Genomic DNA, 15,109 nt, shown 5'->3' on the forward strand with positions numbered 1-15,109 from the left:
TAGTGCAGCACTGCTTACAAGAAGTAGTTTAAGAAACTGCAGCCTCAGTAAATCTGGTTAAAAGATGCAGTTTGTGGAGGCTGTATACAAAAATAATACTTTCACCGCCAGTGGATTTTGACTGTATAGGACCTTACAGTATTACAGAAGTTATTTCACTTCAGTGGGTATTCCTAGGAGTTCATTTAAAAGGCAACATTTGTGCTAACATTTGAGTTAAAGGACAGTTTTTTGTAGTTTTTCTGGTATGAAGAATATATGGCATGGACTACTTAATTCAACATGTATTTTTTATAGACCTTAGGTGCATTAGTCTCCGGTGTTCAAAATTACATGTACTAACCAGCTGGTGCCACTAATAACCTGCTCAATAAACGGCCTGCGTGCATGCCAGAAATATTACATCCTGCATCTTACTACTTTAAAAATACACAATTATTATTATTATTATTTTTATTATTATTATTATTATTATTATTATTATTATTATTATTATTTGCATTGTTTTAATATACATTGCTGTTATTGAGTTTTACCATTTTTCTGGAGCGCCCCTTTGGGGGGGTGGGGGGGGGGTAATTTCTATTTTATTTAGCGATAAGATATGTAATACATTTTAACATGCACATGTATCATGTTAATAGTCCGATGTAACATGTAACGATGTAAATGAGATGATGTGTTATTCCAGGTTAATGAATAATATAATGAGTAAATAATACACACACACAGTGACAGCATTGTGGTATCCTAGTTCCATGAGCCCAATTAAAATTAAATAAATAAATGCATTAATAAGTAGCCCAGTCAACATTTTGCTAGCCATACAGAACCGAGCCCTTCCTAATATATATCTATATATCTATATATCTATATATCTATATATCTATCTATCTATATATATATATATATATATATATATATATATATATATATATATATATATATATATATATATATATATATATCTGGACAATTTTACTGAGAAGAAATTACATGTATTACTGCCTGCTGTATTTAATAGGATATCCTGTCATTTACTGTCAGAGCATCCAGCACTTTCAGAATGACCCTCCTATTCCCACACCACTAGTATAACATTCACTTACATTACAAATCAGTCCATGTTGACATTACAATCTACACCTTGATTTCTTAAAAAACTTGGAGATCATCTACAATACCCTTATAAGTGGGACCTTGTCAAAGAAAGCGGAAATCAATTTACAACAGAGTTAACTTGTGAAAATTGCATATTCTCCCTTCATCTGCTGAACAGACACTTTCCCTTTTCCTCAAGAGGACACAGGCTCTTTATTAATTGCAGCAAGTGGGTATGTATGAAAGTTTAAGGGTCCCTCTGCCCGGTCTCCTGTGCTCCATCATTACTCTTTTTGGAGAGAAAGATAGTGTGATGGAGCGAGTGCAGGGCGGATCGAGCTGGGGGCAGGGGGAGAAAAGGTGTAATTAGTGAGTTACATGGGGGCCGAACAGAAGACTCAGCCAGGTGTAGAGGAGATTGGTTGGTATTTATGAACGAATGTCATAATTGTGACAGGATGATGAATTAGCCCCAGACTCTGCCTTTTTTTTTTTTTTTCTTTAAGAAAAAAATGAAAAAAGGTCTAACACTGATGAGTGGTTTTTGTGTGGTCTGTTTAAGGGAAGGTCCTGTGGTTTTTACCCAGCCTCCAAAGCCAAACACCCAGCTTCTTTCTGTCCTGGGATGAATTGGTGGAAAACAGCTGTCAGTGAGTGATTTGGTTTCTTTTCCTCTACACTTCTACTGACGAATCATTTTAAGGGTGCCTTTCTCTGCTTAGGGTCTGACTAAGTGAGTGAGTGTTTGTCCATTATATAGGAAATGTTTTTTAAAAATGTTTTATATTAAGTGGTAAATAATTCACAGTAATTAGTTATTATAAAATGTTCCCGAGTACATGTATGTAATTCCCTAGCCCCAGCCCTAACCCCAACTGTTAATACTTCAGTGAGTTATGACTAGAGAACGTTATAGGAAATTAAGATATTTCAAAAGGGACAAGCTTACATTCTCTGTCCAAAAAGTTTATATAAATCAAGTTTTTTTTTTTTTTTTTTTTAAAGTAATATTTAGATACAGGAGCTTCTTCAGCTGATTCAGTGAAAAGCTGCTATTTTGTTTCGCCTGCAAGGTTTGCTGGAGACCTGCCGGTTTGGCTCGACTTCACTGAGCCTTTGTTACACAGGAAGAAGATTTTCTAGCAGAACACCACTGTTGCCTGGCAGTGGTGCTGTAGGAGATGACATTAAAAACAAAAAAATAAAGGATCTGATCATCTAAACTAACAGTTGAATAAGTGCATGTTTAACCCTAAACATATATATTATATAATAGTGTAAACATTTGAGCCTTGTGTGAAACAGTTGTTTATCATTTCTACTTGACATGTTGCCATACATTTATATTTTGCTCTTGTGTTTATTTCAAATTGTCATCTCTTTCACATACAGTGGGGTACATGGCATCTAGTAATTTGAGTTTTAGCTGATTCACAAAACATTTTTGTGTACGGAGCTTTCAGCCTTTATACTCAAAATATTACCTACTGGTAACCATGTGTCTACGTGTTACATTTTTATCCCCAGCTGATTTATGACTTTATGATTTACATTTTTTTATGTTTATTTTTAGAAATATTTTTACAGAGGGAGAAAATATTGTCTATTTCTTTTTTATATCGTCCAAAGTATGAAGTATTCTGTTCTTTCTGCTATTGTCCATTACTGCTGGAGTTTTGATACATTGAGGCAGCCTGTAAACTGTATGAATCAAATAACGGCACAGATGGGAATCACAGTGTGCATGGCACCTCTAGTGCAACAAAATACACTGGCCTGCACCATAACCATGTTATTGTGTTTGTCCAATCCAAGCTAGAACGGTATTTAAATTATTGACTATGTGTGAATGAGACTGAACCACTGTCAGGAGACTGTGGCTACAACAAATAACATTAGTCTCTGCATTTACATTTTTTTTTGCCAGAAATAAATATATATCTGAGTCACTGAATGGCACTTGGGTGACACCCATACTGTACTGTATGCAGACCCACTTTCCCTTACACATTTCACAATAAAAATGAACATTATAAATCAACTGCATGTTATCAAGAAACAGAGCCTGTTGGGTATTCAGTTTCACGTACTTGTACATCACACCTAAGCAGGAAGGTGTTGTAGAACTGTCATTGCAGAATTACCATTTTTGCAACAGCACATGCATGATCACACTAGGGAGCAAGCAGAGTCCACCTTAGCTGGGCAGGGGACCTCTGCAGCCATCATATCAGAATGATTTTTGATCACTTAAGTGAGGGCAGTATTGAAGCCTAAACCCTTGAGGTGATAGGCCAGAGCATTAAAGCAGTGCATTATTTCCCAGCTCCAGCCAGCCGGTTCCATTACATGCTACCCCATAACTATTGAATGGATCAGTAGAAAGTCTTGCCTTCAGATTGAATAAAAGGGAGTTCAATTGAACTGATACCTCTAGTTTTATTGGATAGGAAAATAAGATAATTTCATTATTTCTGCACTTGAGTGAAACATGTTGGGAGAGTAAGATGTATATGCACGATCTATATGAATAGTGTCTATTTAGAAGGCATACTTATGTATTATGTGTTTACTTGTAAATATAATAACACTTTGATAGACCCTTCAAATTGCCCAGAGAGGTATCCATGTTTTTAATCCTCAATGAAAAAATAAAAATAAAAATTGTATATAGGCAAAACGGTATTGTTTGTGTTCACTGCGGTGAATGGCTGATGTTAAAGTCTTTCATGATTTTCTGAAGTTTGTTGCCAGTTGTAATTGTCATATTTGCACCATTTTGTTTTCTCCTGTTTTGATTCAGTAAATGAAAAGAATGTAAATAGATTTGAAGCTCCCAGTAACAAAAATAACCCAAACATACCCCAAAGCGCTTTGGTTCAAACAAAATGCCAACAGTGTAATATTACAAAATTCATAAATTAGGTTAGCGTTGTGCCCTATTTTTTGGCAGCAAGTCCACAGTTCAGGCTGTATGGTCCTGGTTTCACTATACACTTGAAACACTTGAGTGCAGGGTCATATTTTGCATCCAGGAAGTCGGCATTTATACACATGTGGACTACATTTTATTTTCTTATTATTTGTGTATGTCTGTACATAGTAACAACACAGGGAAGGAGTTCGGACTGTTCCTTGTAATAAAAATCCTTAACACAACTTCCCACATTTACGCTTAGATCAGTGGCATTTGCAGCATCAAGTGAGATATCAGATGCAAGCTTTTAAGAGACCTGGACCCAGGTTTTAAAAGAGTACACAAAGGTAATGTATGTGTTTGTGAAATATTTCAAACAGGACGTACTGGATGAGCACACACAGTATTTCATGAGACCGAAGGGCAAATAAAGTGCATTACCTGTGAAGGCGATGTGTGCTGTTCCTACGGGGGATTAGAGAAGACTGAGATTCATCACCTCTTGCAGTATTTGCAGTATGACACTCAAGGTGTTTGGATTGTAGCTGCAACAATTTGCAATTGGTGCATTGTTGACTCATGAGATACACAGTTCATAAATCATATATATATATATATATATATATATATATATATATATATATATATATATATATATATATATATATAGTTACTAGTTTCTTATCAAACAGATGGGATATGTAAGCTTCCTCAATGGTATCTTTACTCATTCTGCTGCAACACCATAGGTACCCAAACATTAGTTTTGTAATCCACAGAGCAGGTGTATATTAGAATTGGGGACATTCAGGTACTTGGAGAAACCAAAATGAATGAATCTGTTTATCGGTTACCCTTTAGCACATATCATGACCGAAATATACTGTATACAGTATATACAACATGATATGGAGTCTATTTGTCTATTATATTTTTGGGGGAAAAAAGGCAGGGTTTGTTTGGAACTACTGTATTTCCTATTTATTATCTCAGTATGCCAATAGAATTTTGATGGTTCCTGATCTGGAACTTGTTTTTGCAATGTCCTAAACCTTCAAAGATCTGAAGGTCTTTTTGAAGCTTGAATTTACTATATTTTCAAAAACAATTCCCTAAGCTGTAGTGTCCATGACACTTGACTTTTTAAATAGGAACTACAATGTTGCTGTCCTACTATGTGCTACCAATTTAGCTTAAATAAGTAATACAGGATATGCAACCGTGATACGTTTGTAGAAGGTTTTCTATCAGTAAGATGGATATTTCTCCTTACTGTATAAATGAAAAAAAGGAACCTCATTAAAATCGTAGGCAGTTAGCATCATCACCTGAACGACGTGTATTGTATGCTCAGCAATTCTTCCAATGGTTTTAACTTTTCTGATGCCCTTGAAGAGCCTTGGAGTTGCATCTGTGCATTCCTAAGTGTTCACCTCCATTGCCTTAGAGCTTTTTACATGTTTTTTTCCCCTCTTTGCGGGCAATAAAGTTGATTTTCTCCGGAAGACCAATCTGCATGGGGAAGTCAGGCAGCCAGGTTACGCCTTTTTCTTTTAGATATCCTCTAATCTTTTTTTTTTTTCCAGGGATACATAATTTGTACCATAGCATTTAATAGTGCACCCTATTCATAGACTAATGAATGCCACTTATGCTTAACTACTAATCAGAAGATAGGAGTATAACTGTTACAAATGCAAAAACCTAGAAATAATATTATACAAATCTGTAGATTCCTTTATTCATGGACAGTGCTGGCAAAAACTGTCCAAACTTTCATGAGTTGTTTTCCTCTTGCCATTAATGAATCCGTAGATATGTGAAATTTAGTTCTCTTTACAATTGCTCCTGTTTGTTGTGGTGCATACTGTTAGAGTGGGCATTGGAAATAAAGTTTGACAATGTATGACAGAGCTGGTGTCAAGGAAGTACTGTAAGTATTACAATCAAAATAACCACAAGCACTTAATGGGACTGTTCATGTACATACATTGAATTCTATTGTCAGTTGTCTGGGTTGTTTTGGAAAGAATATTTGTATGTGGTTTCTTCTTTCACAAGCTTCCCTAATGCATGTTTGTAGCTGCCTGAATTGAAATACATATCTCCATGTTGGAGTGGGGGGATGAAATAGGGCCCAGCGGAAGGATTTAGGGCTACAGTGTCCTTTTTGCAATACTTCTGATAGCAATGAAAGCAAGTCATACAGTTGCACATAATTAATTGAAGCTGAAACTGGATACATTTAATCCAGTTCACACAGACCACCCTGGCTGGGAAATACTGCCTTTTGTACACAAGTGGCTTTTATACCCGGGTCTTATCGTTACAAAAGAAATGTCTGAGCTTTGGAGTGGCCCTTAGCAAACTGGAGTAACTTGTCAATAATATTTTAGAATTTTTAGCGCATGCTCTACTAAGTACTAATATATAGGCACTCCAATCATACATGTTCTCAATCTAATTATATATAGTGGTAGCCAATGAAAAAGTTACAACTTTCCTACGGAATCCCACACAGGAAGTTTAATGCTGAAGTGTTTTCAATAGGTGGCGGCAAAACACTGTTCAGTGTTTTTACATTGCAAAGCCCAGACTGCACCCCCTACATTCAGCTTTCTCAGACCAATTTAATAAAAGGACACTTCATAAATGGAGTTAATTATTTTTGTGAAAAAATGCTGAATTTGTGTCTATTTTAACTCCTTCATAAATCGTTAAACATTCCAGAATGCTAAGTTTGTAGCTAAAACTGCTGTATCATAAACTAAGTGAAATATGCACATGTTTTGCTGATGCCTTCCTTCATGTTGTTATTTCCAATTTAATCTAATATGTTTAACTATTACAATAATATGATCAATACCATCACACAGATGATTGTATTGCTTCAATTTAAATAACACCTTGGGTGCTTTATACATAAGAGGTGTACTGTGGGGCAATATCAAATATGAAGTTGATGGCTAGTCAGTATGAAATAGATAAAACCTAATTTACTCAACAAAAAAAAAAAAAAAATTAACTACATGTTTATTGCATGAGATCAAATCCTTTGTCGACACGTACCGTATAAAACGTTCTCCTTTAGCCTCCCAATTAGAGTTCTTGCTCTTCCGTCTGTGTGGTTTAATAACTGTTTATCTCAAATTACCTTTGTCAGTGTACTATTTCCTTAACTTGATTTTAAGAAGTAGCACACAGAATCACATAGAGCAGTTCTGACATAACCCTGTTTAGCGTTGTATTGCAATATTATAAGAATGTAGCTAATTTTTAATAGCAGTGTACTGTGGTCTCGAGGTCAGTAGTCTCCAGGGAGTCTGAGTTGCCCCGAACCTCAACCCCAGACCTCCTGAACACTTATTCTTCCGTGTTAAATGTAATCCTGCTTTTTTTATGCTGTAGATAATAAATCTTGTGGCCCTCCTTGGGAAAATAAAGAATTGCATTTATAGTTGTAATAAAATTAAACCAGTTAGTTGTGGCTCTATCTGATATCAACCTATTCGAGCAAGCTCTTTCTGTCTCCATGCAGCAAGAAACATAATTTGTGGCTTTGTAAATACAGCCAGAACTGAGGCCTCCTTTTTAATTTTTAAAGGATGAATATTTTAAGCACACTTCTTGTCTGCACTTTTAACCTATGTCAGGGAAAGCTTGAAAAGTATAAACTTCTTTCTGCAAGCCATAAAATGTCATGGGAACAACCTATATTTTACTGAAACAATTATATTTTGGGGGTCCAGTCTACAAAGACTTTTCAGAAACTAAGATTAAGTACATTGAATTAGGTGACATGTTCGTTTACCTCTTATAAACATTTGTGTAATAAATGTGAATGACAGTGTTGGTACTGTATATTTAAACTATACAGTATTTTATTTGGTATTGCCTTTTGGTATTTATGGTTTAACTTTACTATGCTATTATTTATTGGTGCATAACATGATTTTAAAACTACCTTATGTAATGGACAATATAGTAGTGTGAAAAGAAAACCACACATAAACAAAAGAACACCACTGATCTTCAGATTTTACATTTGCCAGTGAGTCGTCTAAGCAGCTGCAGATCTCAATAACAGCGCTCTAAAACTCATAAACCTGCTCTATCGTGGACACATCATTTCACAGTATTTATTTATTTATTTATTTATTTATTTATTTATTTATTTATTATTGTATTTAGTCAAGTTAATAAGGTAGTCCATAAATCACCCCTGGGGGTTAAATGCCTCTATTTAGATTATTATGCAAGACCGTTGTAATCCTTCCATGATTTCTTATTCACAGAGGTGAGTTATTTAATGAAGTTTTGATTCATTAAATACATATTTGTAAATTGTTAAATTGGCCACAACAGTTTTTAAATGCTCTCGTGAATAGAGCTCAGAGTTGCACGTTCAGGTTCCGGCTTTGTGCATATATGCCTAATACAGCATGTGTTACATTCTCATGTAAACAAAAATACACTCTGCTAAGCTAGCACTTCCAAAGACAATGTTTACATTAACAGGGAATGAGATTCATTTTGTTTGGTGTGCAGTTTCCTTTTTCAGGTCTGGTGAACCCGACGCAGTGATATATGAAGTGAGCGGTTGATTGTGCGGGATCTGTGAGCTCTCAGATGCCGTGGCTCTTAATCCTGGAGTTCTGCCTGTAACATTCTCCAGATTTATCAGCCCTTTCACCATACTGACATCCCTGGTTCTGTACAGATGCAAGAGTCAGGGAATGTCTAGTTTCCACAGTGCACCAGTCTAATCGTATTTTCTAACACTGTCCTTTTAATTATTCTCTGCCCACTCTACCCTTTAATTGACATCCGTAATACCTATAGACTCACTAACTGCCCACCAACAGCAAAAGGATTTCCTCCTATGAACCTTCTCGTTATACTGTCAGACTTGCCGCCATTTGGCACCTCATGAAGAACAAATGGGAAAAATACACAAAATTTCTCTTGTTTTATATAAATAGCAGGATATAAATTACCATACAAATTAACTTCTGCATGTAACTTTAAATACTGTAGGTTTGAAGAAATCTTGCATGTTTGTCTGCTTAAGCATCTCCAGGTGGAGCCATTGAGCTCGAAGAAGCAGGCGTCTCAGCAGCAATTATTAATCTCAAGTTTAATTTCCAGACATAAGGTACATGCTTTCTTTTTGCCTCTATTTCTATTTATGTATATACAGTTATAACACTGGACATGCATCAGTTGTAACTGAGAAAGGCAAAGAAAATCTAACAGTGTATCCTTAAGTTCATTACAAGACACAAAACGTTTTACTGTACAGTACTTTTCATGTCCAGTGTAATGTACTGTATATCAGATGTACCGTTTTCTGAGCAATTCAGCATTCTTTATTTGTGTTCTATAATGTTGAATCATTTTGTTTTTTAGATGGGCTGTTCTATTATAATACCACATTTAAACACAAAGAAAATATATTTTTAATTATATTGTATAAATGTGCATACTGTTCATTTAGAATGATATCCTCTCAATCTGCAAAAGTAAACAGCTACAAATGTAATAAGATTAACATTAGCTCAGTATGCAGGCATTGTGTACATATCCATATCCATAAGGGTCTGATCAGTCTTTGGAAGATGATCTCTCAAAGGATTTTTCAATGTGAAGAATGAATGACACAAACAAACATACTGCTAAACAAGCTTCTTGGTAACAGGAGCAGACAAGTTCCTTTGGGGAACACCTAGCCACAGTTGGCAACATCATGATATTTAAAAAAAAAAAAAAAAAAAAAAAAAAAACAGCGGCGATCACAGATCTTGGTACAATCTCTTAAACAATTGTTTTTTGTAAGACATGTCCTTTTTTAATCACAAATGTGTTTTATTCAGAGCCAAGTTGACAGTAATTGTAAAAAAAGTTTAGATTTTACTGTATTGATATGCTAAGCATAGTTGAAGAAGGAGCTTTCATTTCAATATGCCACAAGAAAATGAGTTCTTCGGTTAATCCTTAGTTTCCTCAAACTTCTACAGTTGGCAAATGTCCCAGGGTACAGGGTCTAGGAGAATAATAGATATCAAAGCAATCGTGATTATGTTGAAAAAGATACTGTGGGGATAGGTAGAGCAGATCGTTTCCATTAAGACTTCAGAGATCAGGGGTAGGCCATACATTTAACATGTGAATTTACGATTGAGTGTTTGCAGTTATGGATGCAGAAATATGCTTTAACCTCCATCAGTGATGGTCAGCCAAAGGACAAGCAAGGTTGAGACACGGGGAAGCCTGCATTGCTGCTCTCCTTGCCCTGCCTGCTCTGAGGACTTGATGTATAAGCACCTTTTAGATGAAACCCTTTACAGTAATATATACATGACAGGCGCGGCAAGTTGTGCTCCAGTCTTGATGATTGCTTGTACCACTCTTCTGTTAAGTGGCCCCAGTCTATGTACTGTTAATCATGTGTACTAATGGCTACCCGTGGATTATTAATCGTGTTGGGAGAGGAACTGTGCACATCGAAGATAAATACCTGTCAGATTCTCGTTCCGCCAATCAGGGACCCAATTGAAAATAAGGAATATGTAAAAAGGGTGGGTTATTATTTTCTGATTACCCTTGACCCAAAGCATCTAAAATTATTTTACCATTGGGTTTGCTGGGCTCAGTAGTCTTAAATCTTTTTGAGAGCTTGATTTATGTGTCTGGCTGGTACAAGACTTTATTTAGATAGACGCCTGGAAGGGAAAGCTTAAGAAATGCTCAAAGTGGGACTGTAGGGTTATCCCCCCCCCAATCTCTTTCTTAATGTGTCTGTTTATAAGACATTCTGAAGGAAGGAACTATTTATTGAGTGTGTGTCAAGCCTCATACACAACTACAGAATGAGTTGCGAGTTCCCGGCCCATTATACAATTATAGATGGCTTAATTCTACAGATTTCGCTATTGATGGTTGGCATGTCCAGAGAAAACAATATGGTGCTGTTTAATATTGTTTTTCACCCGTTAATAAATATGTGGTTTTTAGTTTTGGTAGGACAATGTTAAAACTGCAAATCTGCACACAGCATACCGAATTCTATTAGTGGTCTCCAATCCAACTATTGTACTAGCTTTTTCCTGACAAGATCATGCTCCAAGGCGGTATTACTGAATCAGAATGGTCATCTGAAGAGGAAACTGGTACCTTTAAAAGTGGCCTACCCATCCCCTATAAGCCGAGACATAAATAATGCTCTCCTTGTGCCATGCAGTGATGTAATGTGGGACCCCATTTGATTTCTATACACAGCTTTTGAGCTGGAGCCATGGGAATAGACAATTTGCTTTAGTCCCCAGGGTTGTTCTTTAAAGTATTGTACTTGCTTATTTTTCAAACACTTAAGCAGGTTGCCTGTTTGACGCTGTAGGGACTGAAGAGTTTTAATTACATTTGATATGCTGTGAATATGGCACATTCGTTTTATAAGGTGCATTATTTTAGGTGGAATTCCGCTATACAGTACTGTTTTTCAATGATTGGTTTAATTTCTCAACTAAATCCAGTTGGGCACAAAATAGGTGTAAAATCACCACCTCTATTGAACATACAGTTGTAAAGGAGTATTTTTAAAGAACTCTACGAGGCTCTTTATCGTATGGATTTTGCTTTAGTCATCCATCATTTATGTTAGCTATTTTATATGCCATTATAAATGTTATGACAGAGGGGGCTTTTTATATTTCTTCCTGTTTCAGTTCACTTACTTAATCTTTCAGATCTAAGAATCCAATCTTTACCAATATCGTTCCTAAACCAGGGCCTAATAAAGTGAGCACCCTCACATGCAGATACTTTGCGGTTTGGAAATGGGTATCGCTGAACCACTAACGTTGTGCTTGCACTAAAACAAATATTATATTCTAAGCTGTGCGTGGCGATGCTAAATTAGATAAGTGTATAGCTGTGCTGCAGGCGACGCATACCGTGGCTCAAACCAGAATGGTTGGTTTGAAATTGCAAAACCATTTTTTATTTGAGTTCCCTACCTTAATGTTAACTCCTCAAACTGTTTCAAAGAAAGTATCTCTCTAAAAGATTGAGAAATAAATAGTTAAGAGAAGATTCCTTGGAAAACGAATGTATACTTTTGGGTTGCTTTATATTTATTTTAGTTTGAAATGCTCTGAAAACGATATGTTTACTGTACGTGGAACTCTGAAAAAAATGTGCGGTACCAAATCAGCTTCATTTACCTTTAAATTATGAAGGAACCTCAAGGTCGGACAGGTGTATTTACTGTGTCTAAATTATCACCATAAAATATGTTGAACCCAATAATTTGGCCAAAATATGTAACTGTCAACTATTGCTATAGATACTGAGGTACCTGAGCATTTTTATTTGCATTTTTTTTCTCCTATTATCACTGCTTTTCAATGTTGAATAGATCATTCACTTACAGTAAATACCAGTAGTCTGTGGATCAAATGTAAATCAGAATGCAAATGTGACAATGAATTCCATCAGAGGTATACTCTTGAGGTTAAAGGTCAGGGACCAGGCACATGTTTGTTCTGTGATTTCACCACTGTTTGGTTGCTAAATTACTTGTGTTCCTTGTTAAATCAGTGAATTTGAGATGTTTATAGATCTGTTATTATTTCACCAAAATGACTTACTGCTCAGTACATGAAAAACATTTATTAGCCAATTATGCAGTCGAAAAAAAATCCCCTTTTTTCCTTACGTCATTAAACAGTGTGTGTGTATGTGTGTATATATATATATATATATATGTGTGTATGTGTGTATGTGTGTGTATATATATATATATATATATATATATATATATATATATATAATGTATGTAATATATTCTGTACATATGCAATGTAATACTGTAATATTATTTTACCATTGTCTGGTTCTGTCTTTTAATTGTAAACACTGCTCCCTAGGAGATTTAAAACAAGCAGGTGTGATCTGGGTGCGCTTTACACTCAAGTTAATGAAATGTGTTCTCCCCCGAGCTCGGGGTACTCAGATAGTAATTCGTGTGTGTTTGATTTGTTTTCCCACAGCACAAAGCCAAGGTGGAAGCCATGACCCTTGACCTTGCTTCTCTTCGCAGTGTGCAGGAGTTTGCAGAGGCATTCAAGTCCAAAAATCTGTAAGCGACAATATTCCTAATGATCATGGGGTTTACTGCATATCTGTGAATTTGTCTGTGAATTGAATGTCATCCCCCAGAAGTCAGCCAGTACTGTTTAGTCAATTAATATCCTTAAAGAAAATGCTAAATAATCACAATAGCCATTAAGGGATTGCTTTTTGTTCACGCTTATCCTATTTAAAAATACAATTAATTGTTTTAAGTTATTGCTGGGCAAGCAGCATTTGTTACAGTTGATCACATTAACCAAAAAAGTCTGCATTAGGCTTCATTCAGTTTAGTATGCAATGTTTAGTCCTCAGGTGCAGGTTAAGTATACATTATAATGAGAAAAATGTGATGTAATTTGTGTGCAGAACTCAGGAAGATAGTGTAAGAATGTAGCATTCCCACAATATTATAAAGATCAAACAATGTGTACTTTTGGCTTGTCATGGTGATTCTCCAAAACATATATGAACATTGATTTAATTGTATGTATGTATGTGTGTGTGTGTGTGTGTGTGTGTGTGTGTAATATATATATACTATTGATTTTTTATGCTTATTAGGTTTATCGTATAAGAATTATGTAATATAATGTATAAACATATATGGACATGTATTATGCTGTCTTTATTTTGAGTTCTTACATAGATAAATATATGCTACACTGTATTGTAATAATTTTATATCATATACACTGCCCTTCCGGTACATGTTTAGGTTAGTGCATATAGATGTAAATATATAGTTGTATATTAAAAAAGAAAATTAAAAAAAATAGATATAGTGTATTCATGGTCATAAATAGCTAAGGTATTCTATTATCACTAATTTATTCCATGCATTAATATTAAATAACGGTAGCTAAGTGTTGCTAGTTTTCGGGGATTTCAAACAAATACAATTCCATTATTTCTGTTAAAAATATATATATTTTACACTATATTCAGAAAGATCATAAGCCCTGGCCAGCCCTTTAAAATTCAATTTTACTTTGTCCAAAGAGGTCCCTGACACCCCCCCCCCCCCCCCCCCCAACTTACTTGCATTGGAGAGCTATTAAATTAGAAAGAGGGCGCTGAGCCAGCCCTTCAAATAATAACAGTCATGTTGCTGTGTTATTTCCCTCTCTCAGAAGTCAATAAGCAACTGACCCAGTCAACAAAATAATTATATCAAACTGATTTCTGGAGTAATAAGTCCTTCACAGTCCCCTAGTTAAACCAATTACGGAATGACTCTGATAAATGTATAAAGCGAAAAGAAAAGATGTCATTCACACAAGCTGCCTCCTAAAGTTGTGCTTTCTCATTATAAAAAGAAAAAAAAAACACTTATTGGTAAAAGCCCACACGAGAAGTTAAAAGTACAATAAGTGGCAGCAATTGCAGTGTTACTGTGACACCCGCAGAATCTTCTCAAACAAGACTTTTTTTTGACAGCAAAGGTTAACGTAATCTATTTTTTTGCTTTGGGATCTGGCACTTAAATAGAAATGAACTGTAAAATCATGTATCTTATTAATACAACAAATGCTAAGTGTAGAAAATAAAGCAAAATCAAGTTTTAAGTTAACACTGGGACATGTAAGGGTTAAAACATATAATTAGTTTGTTTGAGCTTCCATTTCCTTATGAAGGTACACTATCTCCCATTACACCTTGCTTTCTATCCTGGAATGAGAGTCTATATTCAGTTTAAATCCCACTTAATTATTTACTAGACTTATGTCTAATGTCCTTGTCCTATCACTGGGTCTGCTTCTGAAAAGACTCTCAAAAGCTGCATATATGTAGTGGTGTGAGATCTTGTATAGAGACTTACTTACAGTTGCCACATTTGCAAAAGGGGCAGAGTTTACAATTGCACACCCTCTAGTTGTCATTTATGTAAGACCGCGGAACACAATAGTTGGCAAGAAAGATAACATTTTTCTAGTAAATGGAAGAAAACAAATTGGGATG

The 15,109-nt window shown here is 35.4% G+C and overlaps 1 protein-coding gene across 6 annotated transcripts in view; it reads left to right on the forward strand.

The window, feature by feature from the left end:
• Positions 1 to 15,109, forward strand: part of LOC117425746 (WW domain-containing oxidoreductase-like) — a 339,286-nt gene that overhangs the window by 72,494 nt on the left and 251,683 nt on the right. For all 6 annotated transcript variants that reach the window (XM_034042978.3, XM_058993704.1, XM_058993705.1 and 3 more), the window contains exon 6: positions 13,069 to 13,157. In XM_034042978.3, the coding sequence (XP_033898869.2) occupies positions 13,069 to 13,157 (89 nt within the window). The remainder of the gene's footprint in view (positions 1 to 13,068; positions 13,158 to 15,109) is intronic.

Source organism: Acipenser ruthenus, chromosome 20 (genome assembly GCF_902713425.1).
Source record: "Acipenser ruthenus chromosome 20, fAciRut3.2 maternal haplotype, whole genome shotgun sequence".
Taxonomy (NCBI): domain Eukaryota; kingdom Metazoa; phylum Chordata; class Actinopteri; order Acipenseriformes; family Acipenseridae; genus Acipenser; species Acipenser ruthenus.